Source organism: Dipodomys merriami, unplaced genomic scaffold (assembly GCF_024711535.1).
Source record: "Dipodomys merriami isolate MVZ:Mamm:240054 unplaced genomic scaffold, mDipMer1.0.p SCAF_28, whole genome shotgun sequence".
NCBI lineage: Eukaryota > Metazoa > Chordata > Mammalia > Rodentia > Heteromyidae > Dipodomys > Dipodomys merriami.
In genome coordinates, this window is record NW_027204270.1 from 454,308 (window position 1) to 473,460 (window position 19,153).

At 51.8% G+C, this 19,153-nt stretch overlaps 1 protein-coding gene across 4 annotated transcripts; it reads right to left on the bottom strand.

Moving 5' to 3' along the window:
• Positions 1 to 4,085: 4,085 nt before the first annotated feature.
• Ccnl2 (cyclin L2) lies at positions 4,086 to 16,773 on the bottom strand. Of its 4 annotated transcripts, none has more exons than XM_070037095.1 (11): positions 16,350 to 16,689; positions 15,099 to 15,173; positions 14,806 to 14,915; positions 11,876 to 11,996; positions 9,793 to 9,857; positions 7,068 to 7,167; positions 6,816 to 6,920; positions 6,588 to 6,729; positions 5,469 to 5,580; positions 5,273 to 5,386; positions 4,086 to 5,079 (listed from the first exon to the last, which is right to left on the bottom strand). In XM_070037095.1, exons 1-11 carry the CDS (start codon positions 16,635 to 16,637, stop codon positions 4,743 to 4,745), a joined length of 1,569 nt encoding a protein of 522 aa, XP_069893196.1. In that variant the 5' UTR covers positions 16,638 to 16,689; the 3' UTR covers positions 4,086 to 4,742. The 4 variants fall into 4 exon arrangements, with proteins under 4 accessions (XP_069893196.1, XP_069893197.1, XP_069893198.1 ...); XM_070037096.1 differs by having other exon boundaries at positions 5,294 to 5,386; positions 16,350 to 16,688; XM_070037097.1 differs by lacking the exon at positions 5,273 to 5,386 and having other exon boundaries at positions 16,350 to 16,690.
• Positions 16,774 to 19,153: the final 2,380 nt, after the last annotated feature.

Genomic DNA, 19,153 nt, shown 5'->3' on the forward strand with positions numbered 1-19,153 from the left:
GTCCCCAGCTCCGTCACTCCGCACCGGCTTCCGGCCCGAGGGGCCGCCCCTTCCGCCAAGCCCTCTCCGCACGTCAGTTTTGCGTCTCTCCCTCAGAGGCAAGAAAACCACACTTCCCATCATGCCTAGGGATTTCTGAGCATGCGCGGCCGTTGCGTGGCTTCCGGGCGAGGTAGGGCGCGGAGACGGAAGTGGCCTCGGGGTCGGCTCGGACTAGGGCCTGCACGTCCCCGCAGGGCTCGCCGCCCGCACCCTGCACCGCCTACCGCCGCTGACGGTCACCTCGCTTTTCCTCTTTTGTCGGTCGTGGGCCTGAACTCTGGGCCCGGGCGCTGTCCCTCAGCTCTCCAGCTCAAGGCCAGCGCTCTACCGCTTCAGACACTGCGCCACTTCCGGTTTTCTAGCGGCTTATGACGAGTCTGGACTCTCCCGCCCCGGCTGGCTTGGAGCCGCGATCCTCAGATCTCAGCCTCCCGAGGCGCCCGGCCCCGGGTCTTCGTAACCAGATGTAGCTGATCAAGGAGAGCACACACAGCAGGGTTGCTGGTTGGTCCCTAGTGACCCTAGCTGCTCAGGAGGCCGAGAGCTGCGAGGCCGAGTTCAGGCCCCAGTATCTGTCTCTGGCGCTCACACACACAGAGTATTTCACAAAGTTACGGTTTTTCCAAAACATCCACTTGCCTCCCGAAGCTTTTCTGTTTTTTTTTATTTGGTTGGTCGTGGGGCCTGACCTCTGGGCCTGGGTGCTGTCCCTCAGCTCTTCAGCTCAAGGCGAGCGCTCTACCACGTGAGCTACAGCGCCACTTCCGGCTTTTTTCTTTTTGCTTATGTGCTGAGGAATCGAACCCAGGGCCTCATGCTTGCAAGGCAAGCACTCTACCGCTGAGCTACCAGCCGCCCCCCCACCCCACCCCAAGCTTTTCTATAGAAGTGCAATAGTTGGAGGGACATCAGAAGTGGGATCTGTTCAGCACTGGATTTACCCCCATCCCACCCTACCCCACAGTACTGGGGATGAACTCAGAGTTTTGTGCTTGCCAAGAACTCTTTAATATTTGAGGCATGCTCCTATTCCTTTTGTGTGTGCACATGCACATGTGCAACCATGTATGACTAGGTCCCGGGGTTGAACTCATGGCCTGGGTGCTGGTCCCTGAGCTTTCATGCTCTAGCATTATGCTTCTTGAGCCACAGCTCTACTTCGGGACTTTTTGGAGATAGTCTCAAGAACTTTCCTGCCCAACCTGGCTTTGAACCTTGATTCTCAGATCTCAGCCTCTGGAGAAGTTAGAATTTTAGGTGTGAGCTAGCAGCGCCTGGCTTATTCCTCTTGTTTTTTGGTCGGTCGTGGGGCTTGAACTCTGGGCCTGGGCGCTGTCCCTCAGCTCTTCAGCTCAAGGCGAGCGCTCTACCACTTGAGCTACAGCGCCACTTCCGGTTTTCTGGTGGTTTATTGGAGATAGGAGTCTCACGGTCTCTCCTGCCCAGGCTGGCTTTGAATCGCGATCCTCAGATCTCAGCCTCCTGAGTAGCTAGGATTACAGGCGTGAGCCACCAGCGCCCGGCTTTCTCTTGTTTTTGAGATAGGGTCTCATGATTTTTTTTATGGCCAGTCCTAGGGCTTGAACTCAGGGCCTGCGCACTGTCCCTAAGCTACTTTTGCTCAAGGCTAGCACTCTACCACTTGAGCCACAGTGACACTTCTGGCTCTGTTTATGTAGTACTAAGGAATTGAACCCAGGGCCTCATGCTAGGCAAGCACTATGCCACTAAGCCACATTCCCAGCCATCATGCTAACTTTTGACAAGCATAAGCCTGGATCCTCCTATCTGCATGAGTCTCATGGACTTTCCTGCCTGTGCTGGCTTTGAACCTCAATCCTCAGATCTCAGCCTCGTGAGTAGCTAGGATTATAGGCGTGAGCCACTGGTGCCCAGATCTGTAAGACTCTTATCTCCAATTAACCACGAGAAAACAGGAAATGATAATGTGATTCAAGTGGTAGAGCGCTTGCCCACAGTTCAAGAGCCACGACTGACAAAAAGAAAAAAAAGAAACAACTCCAAGGAAAAACATCAAATGATGTTGGCAACATGAACTCATCTATGGAGCAGCTTGTTGACAGCTGACCAGCAAGGCTAGTATTTAGACAAGGGTAAAAGCAGAACACCAGGGTGAATTTTCTTTTTTTTGTTTTGGGTCATGGGGCTTAAACTCTGGGCCTGGGAGCTGTTCCTCAGCTCTTCAGTTCAAGGCTAATGCTCTACCACTTGAGCCACAGCACCACTTCCAATTTTCTGGTGGTTTATTGGAGATCAGAGTGTTAGGACTTTCCTGCCCAGCCTGGCTGTCAACCATGAACCTCAGATCTCAGTCTCCTGAGTAGCTAGGATTACAGGCGTGAGCCAACAGCAACTGGCCCAGGGTGAATTTTCTTAGGCAGCTAGGGCCCAAACATCTCTTGCTGACTACAGGATGGACCACAAGGTTGGGCTTATGATTGACCCAGCATGTCCTAGTTATTATACTGTGGGCTGCCATCAGCTGTCCCCCTACCTGTGTGAGGATAGGGGACCATTAGGCCAGCCCATAGCAGGGTTTGCAAGATGCTGCAAACTTCTTAGTGCTTGGCTGAGGAGGGGTAACAATCTGCTCAGAGCCCCCAGTAAGTGAGGTAGAGGGGTGGCCTTGGGCAATAACAACTCAGGAAAACTTCACAGACTGCAGCTATTTCCAGGGCTGCAGCAATCTCTTAAGTGTCATGGATATGAACTGGCTGCAGAACCCTAGTCCCTGGGGAGTCAGGCCAAGGGTCAAGACCATGACAGACTAGGGAATGAGGATTCTATCAGTCAAGAACCACAGAGGCCACAACTGCCAGATGGCAAGCAACTTGGGTTGACAGAACCACTCTGTCCCCTCTCAGTGGAGGGGCTAGGGTCCCACCAGTCCCTCCTCCCAAGTACTCCCAGGAATGGCACTGTCCAAGGAGGCTCAAATTTTCTGCAGTTGTCCCCAGTCTCCGGAGTCCAGGGACTGTTTAGAGATGCTAGTATAGAGAAGTCACTGGTAGACAAAGACAGACCAGGATGGAACACAGCACACATCAGGAATAGGAAAGGCCTGCTGGGAATGCAGCTTGGTGGTAGAGTGCTTGCCCAGCATGCTTGAAGCCCTGGGTTCCATTCCTCAGCATCACATACACAGAAAAGCTGGAAGTGGTGCTGTGGCTCAAGTGGTAGAGTGCTAGCCTTGAGCAAAAGAAGCTCAGGGAAGCCGGGCGCTGGTGGCTCACGCCTGTAATCCTAGCTACTCAGGAGGCTGAGATCTGAGGATCGCGGTTCAAAGCCAGCCCGGGCAGGAGAGACCGTGAGACTCCTATCTCCAATAAACCACCAGAAAACCGTAAGTGGCGCTGTAGCTCAAGTGGTAGAGCACTCGCCTTGAGCTGAAGAGCTGAAAGACAGCACCCAGGCCCAGAGTTCAAGCCCCAGGACCGACAAAAAATAAAAAAAATAAAAAAAAAAAAGCTCAGGGACAGTGCCCAGGCCCTGAGTTCAAGCCCCAGGACTGGCAAAAAAAAAAGAGGTGACTTTTGAGTTTTATTTACGATTTTGTGCCTATAATAGGGCTTGAACTCTCATGTGTCTTTTCTGCTTAAAGCTGACATGGTATCCCTTGATCCACAGCTTCACTTCTGGCTTTTTGCTTGTTAACTGCAGATAAGAATCACAGACTTGGGCTGGGAAGGTGGCTTAGTGGTAGAGTGTTTGCCCAGCATGCTTGAAGCCCTAGGTTCCATTCCTCAATACCACATACACAGAAAAAGCCAGAAGTGTCACTGTGGCTCAACTGGTAGAATGTTAGCCTTGAGCAAAAGAGGCTCAGGGGCAGTACCTGGGTCTGAGTTCAAGCCACAGGACGGGGGGGGGGGGGGGGGGGGGGGGACCCTCAATACTTGAATGAGAACAAGGAACAGGGATGGCAACTCAGATATTCCCCCAGAACTGCTAAGCCAGCTGTGTACAGTTGCACATGCTAAAAAGCAAGCAGAATGACGACCTACAGTCTCTGAAATCCCAAATATCCTGAGAAGAGAATTACATTTATTCAACCACGTGAAATGCATATATAGGAGACTTCTCTAGGAGCTGGTGTCCTGCACTCAGCATTGTACAGATAAAAATATATGACTTTCAACACACACCTAAATTCCTTCACATTAAAAAAAATCAGAATTCTCTACACAAGTTCTCAGAAGTTCTGGGTTTTCATACATAGCTTTCACTTGTATTAAACTCATGTTTATTTACAACATGGATAGAGAATAAGGGGCTATTAAGGCCATTTTCTCATTGTGAAACAGTGCAAAATATGTACACAAGTACAACCTAATATAGGCAAAGATTCTAAAAATCATCTCTCTTGGCTTAACGTAATTGAGTATCAGCATGGGAGTGAAGACACAGCTTGTCAATAGCACCAAGCCACACCGACAGGGATGCGAGTCTTTGCCTTTCCATCGAGCCACCCACAGCTGTGGTGGGCCTTCCACTGGCACGGATGGGCACCATGCCGCAGGCCAGCCCGAAGGGCACTTGCTGTCATCCCCTCAATTGCATTTCCAAATCCAGCTTGAGGTTCAGTCAAAAGCACTTCTGGAAAAGCAGTGTGCTAGGGGCCACGTGAGCTAGGGTTTGCCAGAAGGGGTGGGTCCAAAGGTGGCCCCAGGGCCTCTACCTCACCTCCGGTGCCTGCTGTGCCCAGGCTGGTCCCGTTCATAGCGATGGCCTGTGCGCTCCCGCTGCTCATCTCTGTAGTAATGACTTTTCTTCTTATATTTTCCAGAATTATCCACCCGCTCCCGTGACCGGCTCCGAGAACGGGATGAGCTCCGGCTTCGAGACCTGTGTGGCTTCTGGGCAGGGTACTTGCAGTCCTTGGGTTTCCGGGAGCCCCTCACCTCAGAGCCTTTATAGGGAGCACCACGGTGTGCCTGCCTTGGTGGGGAGTCGCTGCGGCTCCGAGAACGGCTTTGTGACTTGGACCCTCCAGAGGTAGAGCCACTGTCGCTTTTCCTGTGAGAAGATCAGCACGTGTGTGAACACACATGTTGTCTGGGCAAGCCAAAACCCAACACTGCACAGCTGACAGGGGCTTAAGCTAAGGGTTCATATAAGGAGGCCGCCTGTGGTAAGAGCTGCTGTTTCAAGGGGTAGCCAGGCCCCCCACGACCAAGTAAACAGCCTGCCAGCCAGGCCTGGGTCTCACCGGTGAGTCCCTGGCACACACCTCCTCTTAGGAGAAGCGGATTGCGAAGGGGACCTCGAGTAGCTCTGCTCACGGCTCCTGCTGCCACTTCGACTCTCCCGCCCTTTTGGCAAGCTGCAAACAGCAGTAGAGCAGTTGCAGGCCTGGTGGCTCTAGCCACCCAGGCTTCACCTGGGCAACTTTTGAGGCATCTTACCCATTCACAGGGCTGTCGGCCTTGGCTTTCTTCATGCCCTCCACTCTCCTCTTGGCATTCTTCACAGAGAGTGGGGAAGACTTGCTTCCTTTACCTTCTTTGGGGGATTCCACTGGATCAAATACAATTTTAAAACCAACAATCAGAAGACTGCTCCAAGGAGGGTTATGTTAGCAGAGCAAGAGAAGCAACTTCGGTAGGGCTGAGGGAGACTCAAACTAATATGTGACTCCCAGCGTGGTGCTCAAAGTGTAAAAACTCACAGGACAAAGAGAGGCCCTTTGTTTAGATCATTTTCAGCTCAAGGACTGGGCACTACACATCAAGTAATTGGAGTCTGACAATGCACTCTATTGCCTAAATTACAGTCTTTGTATAATGACAAGCTAACTGTCAAAAAGGAAAGCATAACGGGCTGGGAATGTGGCTTAGTGGTAGAGTGCTTGCCTAGCAGACATGAAGCCTTGGGTTCAATTTCTCAGTACCACATACACAGAAAAAGCTGGAAATCGGGCTGCATCTCAAGTGGTAGAGTGCTAGCCTTGAGCAAAAAAAGAAACTCAGGGACAATGTCCAGGCCCTGAGTTCAAGGCCCAGGACTGGCCAAAAATAGGGAAAGCATAAGCATTTCAGAAAGTATGTTCTCCCATTCTTTCCTAATATATATACTCCACACACCCACTGCCTCATCTCAAGTATCACCATGGGGCTGCTGCAGATCTGAAAAGATGGTAGACTTCCCAGACAAGCTGTCGGTACAATTCTATGAATGAAAGTGATCTCCAGCAGGGTGCCAATGGCTCACACCTTTATCCAAACTACTCAGGAGGCTGAGATCTGAGGATTGTGGTTCAATGCCAGACTGGGTGGAAAAGTTTGATGAGACTCATCTCCAATTAACCACCAGAAAACTGGAAGTGGTGCTGTGGCTCAAGGTGGTAGAGTGCTAGCCTTGAGCAAAAAAGCTCAGGGACAGCAGTCAGGCCTTGAGTTGCCACACAACAACAACAACAAAGTGATCTGGAAGACAGACACAATCCCTCAAATAAAAGTTTATCAGATCAAGATATCTATCTCTGTAGAAAGCAGAATGTTAGCCATGACCCCTGACCCACTCACCCAGCCTGGGGGCAGGGGAAAGCCCGGAGGCCCCGTCCAGCACCGGAGCACCCCCAGGTAACAGTCCCCTGGCTCGTGCCTTTGCCTCTTCCATGGCATGTCTTCTCTTTTCCACTTCACCTTCCAAGTGTGTTAAATCAACCTAAAAAGCCAAAATCCACTATTGAGAACCAGGTGATTCTGGTGCAACACAACACTTAACATCTGATACATGAAAACACACAGAACCTTTTTCCTAGTATAAAGCTGCAGGATTTTTAAGCAGATTTCTTGAATTTCTTCTTCAGTTGCTCCAAACAAGAGAAACCAATGTGGTCGATTGGGCAAAGGAATCTGTGGACACAAACACATCATGTTACACTTTCCTTAACTGCAACAAAACTTAAGTCCAACAAAACTCTTAGTATTACTGAAAACAGATAAAAACATTCATCAGAAGGTAAGGGGCCAGACCAGAACACTAAGCAGTGGGGCGCTGACCTCCAGTGTCCGGGCAGCGAGGTAGATGCACGCACACGCAATGCTCTCGGGCTGGAACCGCACAAAGACATCGGTGCGGAGGCTGTCGTTCATGTAGTTCCTGAAATCAAGAGCAGGGAGAACTGCAGCACCTGGGGCAACTTCAGGGACCATCTGTTACACCTAAGGCCACTATTCCTCTATGTGGTCTACTGCTATGGCTGAGGGCTGGTCAGTACTACAAGTCCCAAGAGCTAACAAAGGAATAGTCTAGCTGCTTCCTGAAGTTAGGACAGAAAAAAAAAGTACTAGGGAAAATGCTGGCTGAATGTCAGACAATAGGTGTTGCTATGAACAGAACCAATTTTAACCTCACTTTTCCCTCAACTTTTGGCCTATTATCATGCAAAGCACAATGCCTCAAAAAGAAAACACTACTTGGTGGTTAAGATGTACTTGATTAAAGAAATCTAAATGCTCAGATCCATAGTGCAGAGAAACATGCAAACTCAAATGAACAGGCTGAGGTCCAAGCCTCGCTCGCAGCTGTAAGACTAGGTGTCCTCCTGCGTTCCTCTTCTTCAAAGTTCACGGCCTGGTCCTTCTCCGGATGATTGAGCCGAACCTTTGATGAGGGAGTCCACTTGGACAAGGAAAGAGCCCTTGCGTGCAGTTCGGGTGCATAGGCACGTCATGCAGAGGTCAACACCCCACAGTCCTCTTCGCAGGCTTAGCAAAGAACGTTTCCAAACTGTCCCATTTCAACAAGGAGTCTTAAAATGAACATTCACAGAATCAGACAGAAGTAAAACAATACTACAAATCTCATCACAGAAAGTACATTTAAAATTTTTTACCATACTTTAGAAGATATATATATAATATATATGTATATATAAAACATAGTTTGAAAATTTTAAGACATTAAAAGGTTTCAAAATTAGCTATATTTTAAACATTTTTCCTTAGAAACGTTTCTCCAAGTATTGTAAACATAAACCAAATCTAATATTAGCTTTATCAATATTGCAAAAGCAATTAAAACTTCGTAAGAAAACAACTGAAGAGGTTATGTACCCACTGACCAACATATCCCAATAAATGCACCGTGAACCCTGGAGTGAGGATGCATCACAGGCAGACTTGACATAAAATGCCCTTCCCCAATCTCTTTGTCCCAAATAAGGTAACATTCAAATGCACTCCGAGATGACAAACAGTGAGTTCTACAGATGCCTTTCAAGAGGCAGCAGATCTGGAAGCTCTGGCTCCAGGCATCACAAGGGAAGCCAGGACCGTGGCAGCACAGCCACACCAAGAGCCTCTATGCAGATGAAAAGCTCAAATGTTAACAAATGTAACCACCAATAACTTTTGCCTCTAATAGTTTTCAATATTCAAATATTGGTAATATATTAAGTTTTATGCTCTCAAACAAAATCCTCAAAACATGTATAAAAACTTACTGCTATATTTGAAGTTAACACACACACACATATATTTTTTTTCTTTTTTTGTCAGTTGTGGGGCTTGAACTCTAGGCCTGGGCGCTGTCCCTCAGCTCTTGAGCTCAAGGCAAGCGCTCTACCACTTGAGCCACAGCACCACTTCCGGTTTTCTGGTGGTTAACTAGAGATAAGAGTCTCACAGACTTTCCTGCCTGGGCTGGCTTTGAACTGTGATCCTCATAGCTCAGCCTCCTGAGTAGCTAGGATTACAGGCGTGAGCCACCAGCGCCCAGCTAAAGTTACAATATTTTAAAATATCTAAGGAGTTAAAGATGCACACCTTTACTGAAATACTTTGAGATTTGAAATAATACAATCATCAACAGCCTAAATTCCCATTAGCCAATTTGTCACTTTAGTTTTAAAACAAAGGTACTGCATCTTTATTGCACAGGTACAGCAGTTTTAAAGAGATGATATTCAAGTCAAGACAGTTATCAACTCTAATGGATACAATTACCAAAGCAGGACAGGATTAACAAGAAGCACAATCATCAGAGAACCACAAGCAGCAGTCGGCCATGACTATACTATCGTACGCATACCACCAGTCTAGAGCCAGCCTTCGGTGGAGAGCCTGCACTGGATTGGCTGAAGACGCCGCTGTCCCTGCACCAAAGCACTTGGACAGCAGAGGAGAAGTCTTAGTCACTTACCCTCAGAGGCTACCCTTTGATTGAAAGAGTACAGAAAAGAAAAGTCAAAATAGGTTCTATAAAAGGCACGTCATAGCACCAGACAATTCAGTCAGCAATATGATCCCTACAGACTTAACTGAGGGCCAAGGGCAAAAGGACAACAGAACACCCCATGCCAAAATGTTTCTTAAGGCTTCTTTCAGGTATATGCCTGTCAGGACCAGCTAAGAATTGCAGCAAAACCCTATCTCTGCTTTCTCCCACAGGGTACAATTCCCAGGAAGTGTAACAGCATTATATCTATGTGAGCACCTGCCATTCCTCCACACTCCTTTGCTCGGGGGGAAGCTTATTAAGTGGTCTCTATGGTGGTGATGGGGAGAGGGGAGAAGTTCAGGAGCAGAGATGGGGCACCTACCGTTACGCCAGTGCCTGTCACTTTGGGAAGCTGCTAGGTATTTACACAGCAGACCACAGGGCACTGGGACAACTCCAGCCCACAACCAAGTCATGGGACTGACTACCCACTGCCCAGGTGTCTTAAGTAACACATTCCTCACTGCCCTTGCTGGTCTGAAGAAACAAGGAAGATCAACTCACCATGCGGTCTGGACCAGGTGCTGATTACGCTCACACTCTAACACCTGAAGATACATAACGATTATCTGGAAGATATGGGTCAGGCAATTATTACCAAGGAACTCAGATCTCGTGGGTGTCCATGCAGCAAAAGAACCTCATGCTATATGCTAAGGGTGGCTCCTGGTCACAGATGTCATGAGGATCGGCTGGAAAGGGAGTGTTTGCAATGTGCCTGCCATCTGCTAACAGTCACACAGTGTGTGACTGAGCTATATCCTCTGGCATGGAAGGACTTCTTTCTTGTGTGGCTGTGTATGTGCGTGCACACGTGTGCTTGCGTATGTGTATGCATGTGCTGCGCCAGTCCTGGGGCTTGAACTCAGGGCCTGGCACTGAGGTTTTGTTGCTCAAAGCTAGTGTTCTACCACTTGAGTCACAGCTCCACTTCCAACTTTTCGCTGGTTAATTGAGGTAAGAGTCTCATGGACTTTCCTAGCTTCAAACCACAATCCTCAGATCTCAATCACCAACTCACACCTCAGTTTTCATTCTTGTTGCCAATACTGTTTTACTAGAGATAAGCCTGCCCTAAGTATCTGTGGATCCCAGCAGCCAACTTAGAATAAGATGTGAAAATGCGGGCTGGGAAGGTGGTGGCTCAGTGGTAGAGCGCTTGCCTTGCATGCATGAGGCCCTGGGTTCGATTCCTCAGCACCACATAAGCAAAAAGAAAAAAGCCGGAAGTGGCGCTGTGGCTCAAGTGGTAGAGCGCTACCCTTGAGCTGAAGAGCTGAGGGACAGGAGCCCAGGCCCAGAGTTCAGGCCCCACGACCAGACCCCCCCAAAAAAAAAGAAAAGAAAAGAAAGTTCAGGGCTGGGAATGAGGTTTAGTGGTAGAGTGCTTGCCTAGCATGCATGAAACCCTGGGTTTGATTTCTCAGCACCACATAAGCAGAAAAAGCCAGAAGTGGCGCAGTGGCTCAAGTAGCAGAGTACTAGCCTTGAGCTGAAGAGCTGAGACAGTGCCCAGCCCAGGAGCATAGTTAAGCCCCACAAGCAATAAATTAAATAAATAAATAAATAATCTGAAGAGCTAAACATTAATGTCTCACACCTATAATCTTAGATACTTGGGAGGCTGAGATCTGAGGATCACTGCTTGAAGCCAGCTCAGGAAGGAAAGTCCAGAAGTATCTTATCTCTAAGTAACTAGTAGAGGGCTGAGAATGTGGCTCAGTGGTAGAGCGCTTGCCTTGCATGCATGAGGCCCTGGGTTCAATTCCTCAACACCACATAAGCAGAAAAATCCAGAAGTGGAGCTGTGGTTCAAGTGGTAGAGTGCTAGCCTTCAGCAAAGAAGCTCTGGAACAGGGCCTAAACCCTGAGTTCAAAATAAAAATATAGGGGCTACGAAGGTGGCTCAAGTGGTAGAACACTAGCCTTGAGCTGAAAAACTGAGGGACAGCGCCCAGGCCCAGAGTTCAGGCCCCACGACCAGACCCCCCACAAAAAAAATAAAATAAAATAAAATAAATAAAGAGCTGGGAAGGTGGCTCAGTGATAGAGCGCTTGCCTTGCATGCATGAGGCCCTGGGTTCGATTCCTCACCACCACATAAGCAAAAAGAAAAAAGCTGGAAGTGGTGCTGTGGCTCAAGTGGTAGAGCGCTAGCCTTGAGCTGAAGAGCTGAGGGACAGTGCCCAAGCCCAGAGTTCAGGCCCCACGACCGGACCCAAAAATAAATAAATAAATAAATAAATAAATAAATAAATAAATAAATAAATAAATAAATAAATAAGCAATCTGGGGTAACTAGTAGAAAGCCAGAGTGGAGCCACAAGTGATAAGAGCACATCCTTGAGCAAAGAATGCTAACAGATAGCACTCACGCCGAATGTAAGCCCTAACACTGGCAGATTGGCACACACACACACACAAAGTAAGACAAAGACTGAGTGAAGGATTACATTGAGATTTCAGGAATAAATAGCAAAACAAGTCAGGGATGCAGTTTAGTCCTGTGACTCTCACACACAGCAAGGAAAGAGAAAGCCACAACTGGAGTGTGGCTTGGATAGATGCAGACTAGGATATAACCCACCTTGTGAGGGTGCTTCACATGGACGCAGAAGCCGAGCTCCTTGAGGACTCGTCTCTCTGCTTTTATGATCTGGTTCTTTAAGTTAACATACTCTTGATCCAGCAGTAGAGGCACAGGTTTCCTGCAAGGATAAACCACGTGGCCTGTCTGTATCAGAGTCAAATAAGAAAGGTTGTTCAGATTCCATAATTACTTCTAAATAGTGAGAACCGGATGCAAATACTACAGTACAGACACAACTATAAGGCTCATCTCCTTCAACAAGCAGTTACTAGTCTCCAAACTGTCATATTAATGAACTTAAACCTTCTTGCTACCTCCTTATCTTTATGGATAAAACTTTGGTGCACAAACGCTACCTGAATGTGGCAGAGGCTCTCAAGATCTCATTGTGTTAAGCACAAGTTTCTAGCCAAGTGCCTGGCTCACATCTGCAATCCTAGCAACTCAGAAGGCTGAGATCTGAGGATCAAGGATTGAAGTCCACCCTGGCAGGCAAGTTCATGAGACTTTTATCTCCAAGTAACCAGCAAAAAGCTAGAAGGGGAGCTGTGGCTTATTTGTAGTCCCTTAGCTTTTCAAAGCTGGAGTTCTACCATTTGAGCCACAGCTCCACCTATGGCTTTTTGCTTGTTAATCGGAGATAAGTGTCTCACAGCCTTTCCTCCCTGGGCTGGCTTTGAACTGCAATGCAATTTTCAGATCTCAGCCTCCTGAATAGCTAGGACTACAGATGTGAGCCTCAGATGCCTGGTGCAGCAGTGCTTCTAAAGGCAATGTGCAGGGATATTTCTGGCTATCACACCTGAGGAACAGTGCCACTGGACTCTCAGCAAGGAACGCTAGAGATGTTCCCCATGCACAGGATGATCCCCTAAGTAAAGAATCACTCAGGTAGGGCTGGGAAGGTGGCTCAGTGATAGAGAGCTTGCCTTGCATGCATGAGGCCCTGGGTTCGATTCCTCAGCACCACATAAGCAGAAAAAGCCAGAAGTGGAGTTGTGGCTCAAGTGGTAGAGTGCTAGCCTTGAGCTGAAGAGCTGAGGGACAGCGCCCAGGCCCAGAGTTCAGGCCCCACAACTGACCCAAAAAAAAAAAAAAAAAGAATCACTCAGGCTGGCTGGGAAGGTGGCTCAGTGGTAGAGTGTTTGCCTTGCATGCATGAGGCCCTGAGTTTAATTCCTCAGCACCACATAAGCAGAAAAAAGCCGGAGTGGCGCTGTGGCTCAAGTGGTAGAGCGCTAGCCTTGAGTTGAAAGGCTGAAAGACAGCACCCAGGCCCAGAGTTCAGACCCCATAACTGACCAATTAAAAAAAAAAAAAAAAAAGGCCAGGAGCCGGTGGCTCACGCCTATAATCCTATCTACTCAGGAGGCTGAGATCTGAGGATCCAGGTTCAAAGCCAGCCCGAGCAGGAAAGTCTGAGCAGGAAAGTCTGAGCAGGAAAGTCTGAGCAGGAAAGTCTGAACAGGAAAGTCCGTGAAATTCTTATCTCCAATTAATCACCAGAAAACCAGAAGTGGCCCTATAGCTGAGGTGGTAGAGTGCTCGCCTTGAGCTGAAGAGCTGAGGGACAGCGCCCAGCCCAGAGATCAAGCTCCACGACAGACAAAAAAAAAAAAAAAAAAAAAAAGGAGCTCAGAGACAAGGCCCAGGCCCTGAGTTCAAGCCCCAAGACTGGCAACAACAACAAAAAAGTTGGAAGTGGAGCTGTGGCTCAAGTAGCAGAGTGCCATTCTTGAGTGAAAAAAGCTAAGAGACAGTCTAGCAATGAGTTCAAGCCCAAGCTCACAGGCACAAGCACAGGTAAAGGAAAGAGAGAGGGAGAGAGGAAGGAGATTGGGGGAAGGAGGGGGGAAGATAATGAGAGTGGAGGAGGGCGGAAGAGGGAGGGTGTGGGGAGAGAACATGCCAGGGTGTACATTGGGCATCAGTGGCTCACACCTATAATCCTAGCTACTCTGGAGGCTGAGATCTGAAGATCGTGGTTCAAAGCCAGCCTGGGCAGGAAAGTCGATGAAACTCTTATCTCCAATAAACCAACAGAAAACCAGACGTAGCACTGTAGCTCCAGTGGTAGAGCGCTAGCCTTGAGCTGAAGAGCTGAGGGACAGCGCCCAGACCCAAATTTAAGCCCCACGACCCCTTGCCAAAAAAAAAAAAAAAAAAGCCTCACAGAATTTCCTACCCTGACTAGTTTCAAACCCCAATCTTCAGATCTCAGCCTCCAGAGTGGCAAGAATTACACAAGTCACCAATGCCCAGGTCCCTGAAACTCTTATCTCCAACTAATCAACAAAAAGCTAGAAGTGAAGCTGTGACTCAAGTGCAAGCCTTAAGCAAAAAAGCTCAGACAGTGCCCAGGATTCTGAATTCAACTCCCAGGAGACGGAAATGGACACACAGATGGACACACACAGAAAGAAGGGAGGAGGGAGAGGAGAAAGAGGGGGAGGAAAAATCTCAACTTCAGAGCAACACTAAGGTGGAACCAGAGACCACAGGGCTGTGAACTGATGTGGTAAAAAATAAATGTGGCACCAGTGGCTTCTGCCTGTAATCCTAACTACTTGGGAGACTGAGATCTGAGGATCTCGGTTCAAAACCAGTCCAGGCTTAGGAAAGTTCATTAGACTCTTATCGCCAATGAACCACTCAGAAAACCAGAAGTGGTGCTGTGACTCAAGTAGTAGAGTGCTAGCCTTGAGCTGAAGAGCTGAGGGACAGTGCCCACAGAGTTGGAGCCCCATGACTGTCCAAAATAAGGAGAAAAAAAAAAGTAACTGTGGCTGCAGGACTAGGAGTCTTTGGAGTCACCCTGGACATGACAGACTAGTGACCATCCACAGGTCAAACCTTATATTCTGAGTTGTCACAAATCCTGTACGATTGTTCCATACACGACAGCTTTAAAAAATAAAGAGACTCACTTTTTCTCTCTCAGGTGTCGAAGGCGATGGAACACATTGATGACATCCCTGATTCGTCTTGGAGCCTCTTCTATTTTAGAAGCCAGGTGTACACAGGCCATGGATACGTGCTAAAATGCAAACATTGTACAAACGTTCTTCCCCATCCCCAAAAGCTGAACAATTATTAGAAGCAAAAGGGAAGTGTGGAGGGTTGTCGCTGGCTACAGGAGGTTTCCCGGGGTCCAGGAACACAGCCCAGGTACTCCCTGACTCCTCCCTGTACTTCTCCCCGTGCAGAAACGGAGCCCTACCTCCATGGAGTGCTTCACGAAGGACTTGGTGTAAAAGAAGCGCTGGAACAACACCTGACCGGTAGCCATGGCCACCTAAACGTGGGGAAGTTTCCATCACTTTCGAACTCAGGACGGAAGACCTCCTCAGCTCAAGTCACCGGCGGCCTGGGGCTCTCCGGGTCCCCCAGCCCTGCCCGCGGCCTCCAGGGCCCGCCCGGGGCTGGGGTGGCGGGGGCCCGCCCGGGGCTGGGGTGGCGGGAGCCCGGGGCTGGGGTGGCGGGAGCCCGGGGCTGGGGTGGCGGGGGCCCGCCCGGGGCTGGGGTGGCGGGGGCCCGGGGCTGGGGTGGCGAGGGCCCGGGGCTGGGGTGGCGGGGGCCCGGGCGGGGCTGGGGTGGCGGGGGCCCGGGGCTGGGGTGGTGAGGGCCCGGGGCTGGGGTGGCGGGGGCCCGGGGCTGGGGTGGCGGGGGCCCGCGGCTGGGGTGGCGAGGGCCCGGGGCTGGGGTGGCGGGGGCCCGGGGCTGGGGTGGCGAGGGCCCGGGGCTGGGGTGGCGAGGGCCCGGGGCTGGGGTGGCGGGGGCCCGGGCGGGGCTGGGGTGGCGGGGGCCCGGGGCTGGGGTGGCGGGGGCCCGGGCGGGGCTGGGGTGGCGGGGGGCCCGGGCGGGGCTGGGGTGGCGAGGGCCCGGGGCTGGGGTGGCGGGGGGCCCGGGGCTGGGGTGGCGGGGGCCCGGGGCTGGGGTGGCGAGGGCCCGGGGCTGGGGTGGCGGGGGCCCGGGCGGGGCTGGGGTGGCGGGGGGCCCGGGCGGGGCTGGGGTGGCGGGGGCCCGGGCGGGGCTGGGGTGGCGGGGGCCCGGGGCTGGGGTGGCGGGGGCCCGCGGCTGGGGTGGCGAGGGCCCGGGGCTGGGGTGGCGGGGGCCCGGGGCTGGGGTGGCGAGGGCCCGGGGCTGGGGTGGCGAGGGCCCGGGGCTGGGGTGGCGGGGGCCCGGGCGGGGCTGGGGTGGCGGGGGCCCGGGCGGGGCTGGGGTGGCGGGGGCCCGGGCGGGGCTGGGGTGGCGGGGGCCCGGGCGGGGCTGGGGTGGCGGGGGCCCGGGCGGGGCTGGGGTGGCGGGGGCCTGGGCGGGGCTGGGGTGGCGGGGGCCCGGGCGGGCCGCGCGCCCCCGGCGCGGGCGGGCCGCGGAGGAAGCGGGCGCACGGGCCGGACCGCCAACAAAGGCGCGGCGCCGCCCGGCGGCCGGCGAGCGGTTAGCGCGAGGCTCGCGGCCGCGCACTCACCTGAGGCAGGCGGAGCAGGATGCCGGCCGCCTGGATGAGCTCGCAGCCCACCACACGCAGGCCGGTCTCCGTGTCGGTGTCGAGGCCGCTCGACATGGACGGCGTGAAGCGGAGCTTGTCGTCGGGCAGCAGACAGTTCTCCAAGGTGATGAGCACCCCGGAGTACAGCTTGTCCCCGATCAGCACTCCCTGCGAGCCGGCCGCGGCGACCCCGGAGCCCGAGGCGCCGGCCGCAGCCGCGGGGACCGCCGACCCCGGAGCCCCGGCCGCCGCCGCCGCCGCCGCCATTTTGTGCCGCTGACTTTTTTCGGGCCTCTTCCCGGCAGGGCGGCTCCTCGCGAAGCTCCCAGCCCGAGTCCCGCCCCCGAGGTCCCATTGGCTGCGCTCTGCCGCCTTCGCGACACCATAGGCTGCCTGGTCCGTCCGTCAGCCGACGTCAGGCGTCGACGCCGGAGCCCGGCCGGGTGGGGCGGCTCGTTACCCAGGAGGCATCGCGGCCCGGACAGGAAGTGCGTCAGCCCCGACTTCCGGGGCGATGGAGCGAGGTCCGGTCTTGGTGGCGGCTGGGCCAGTGCGGCCCCCGGTCGTGAGTCGGCGCAGCTTGGCCCAAGCCGCGAATCCCCAAGCTCCCGCGTCCAACCCCAGCCTGCAACTGTGTCCGGGGCGGGGGCCTGGGGCCCCGGCTGGGTGGGACGGGACCTAGGCAGCGCGGGGCGGCCGCGGGTAGCCCGCAGCGTTCCCAGACCCCTTGTCCCTCGGAGTGCAGAAGAGGCAGCGCTGTGAGGGCCCGGACCCAACCTCTGCCTTCTGGTCCATGCCGTGGCTGATTCGTACTGAGCTCTTGTGCGTTAGCCCAGTGCTACCCTCAAGTAGCAGGGAAGAGAACAAATCGGCCCTGGCCTGCAGAGGGGCTTCATAACAGCGAGTGTGGTAAGTGGAAACGCACGGGCCGCAGTGAGGATGGAGGACAGGTCAGAGATGTCTAGGAGGTAGACGTCAGGGCTTGGCGGATTCTGTACGGGGTTAGAGGTGATGTTTAGTTCAAGAGAAGAACGCAGAATGATCCCCACGCAGTTGGTGTTTGTCTTCACAGGAGTGTGTGGCTACAGCTAGGTTCTCTGAAGCAGGATAAAGCTCTCCGGGGTTAGCAGGACAAGCAGGGCCATGAGTGCATTGCTAGATTAATGTGGCTGTCACCAGCAGGCAGGGCCTAGAAAAGCCTAGTGGTTTGGTTTTGTTTTTCAATCCTGGGGCTTGAACTCAAGGCTAGAACACTACCACTTGAGCCACAGTGCCATTTCTGGCTTTTTCTGTTTATATGGTCCTTAGGAATCAAATCCAGGGCTTCATGCATTCCAGGCAAGCACTCTACCACTAAGCCAAATTTCAAGCCCTAAATTATAAAGGCAATGAACCATTCACCAGTGGATTGTACCTGTAATTCTAGCTACTCCAGCCCAGGCAGGAATGTCTGTGACTCTTTTCTACAATTAACCACCATAAAACCAGAAGTAGAGCTGTGGCTCAAAGTGGTAGAGCACAGTGGACACTGGTGGCTAACACCTATAATCCTTGCTACTCAGGAAGCTGAGATCTGAGGACCACAGTTCAAAGCCAGCCTGGGAAGCAAAGTCCTTGAAACTCTTATCTCTAAACCACCAGAAAACTGGAAGTGTCACTGTAGCTCAAGTGGTAGAGCGCTAGACTTGAGCTGAAGAGCTGAGGGACAGCGCCTAGACCAAGAGTTCAAGCTCCATAACCAACAACAACAAAAATTGGTAGAGCACTAGCCTTAAGCATAAGAGCTCAGGGACATTTCACATAGGCCTTGAGGTCAAATCCCAGGACCAACAATAAATAAATGGTGAGGAACAGAGGGGTTAAAGTATCATAAGTCAGGACCTGGGCATTTTTTTTTAAGGATGAAAATCCCTACGGGCCCCTGTCAGTGTCTGCTGAATTTTAACTGCAGACCCAATGATGAACAGCAGTACAGACCAGAGTGGAAAGGGGCACAGAGTTGAGTTACTCAAAAAATATGGCAAATAGGGTTGAGATTTTGTTCAGTGAAGAGTGCTTTCTAGCAAGTGCAAGGTCCTAGGTCCAGTCCTTAGCACCACAAAAAATAAATAAAAGGATGAATGCAACTAAGGCACAAAGAAGGCAAGGGGTGACGGTCTTGTGTAGGGGCCAAGGGGGCGATGACATCAACCACTACAAGGGATGGAGTGGACAAGGCTGCTTGCAGTGGCTCCTGCTAGGCCGGGAAGGTGGCTTAGTGGTAGAGTGCTCGCCTAGCATGCATGAAGCCTTGGGCTCCATTTCTCAGTACCACATACACAGAAAAAGCCAGAAGTGGTGCTGTGGCTCAAGTGGTAGAGTGCTAGCCTTGAGCTAAAGAAGCCCAGGGACAGTGCCCAGGCCCTGAATTCAGGCCCCAGGACTGGCAAAAAAAAATGGCTTCCGCTAATGAGCTTATGGCTTTAATAAAACTGTGTGTGTGTGTGTGTGTGTGTGTGTGTGTGTGTGTGTGTGTGTGTGTGTGTGTGTGTGTGTGTGTGTGTGTGTGTGTGTGTGTGTGTGTGTGTGTGTGTGTGTGTGTGTGTGTGTGTGTGTGTCCGTGTGTGTCCTCCTCATATCTGACTTTGGAAACTTAAGTTGAGCTGGCTTTGAGGGCTGAGACAGAGCATCACCTGCCTGAATGGAAGGAGACAGGCTGGTGGTGTTTATACATTAGCTGAAGAGCTGAGTGTGAGGTTCTAGCCATACACAAAGAGGAGATTGAGGAAGGTAGAATACAAGTC

Excerpts from the sequence above, each read along its gene's own strand:
- Ccnl2 (XM_070037095.1), bottom strand. The coding sequence starts at position 16,637 with ATGGCGGCGGCGGCGGCGGCGGCCGGGGCTCCGGGGTCGGCGGTCCCC. Across the intron at positions 9,858-11,875 it reads ATGTGAAGCACCCTCACAAG|ATAATCGTTATGTATCTTCA; the intron begins GTGGGTTATATC and ends CATATCTTCCAG. Across the intron at positions 6,921-7,067 it reads TCGCTGCCCGGACACTGGAG|ATTCCTTTGCCCAATCGACC; the intron begins GTCAGCGCCCCA and ends TTGTGTCCACAG.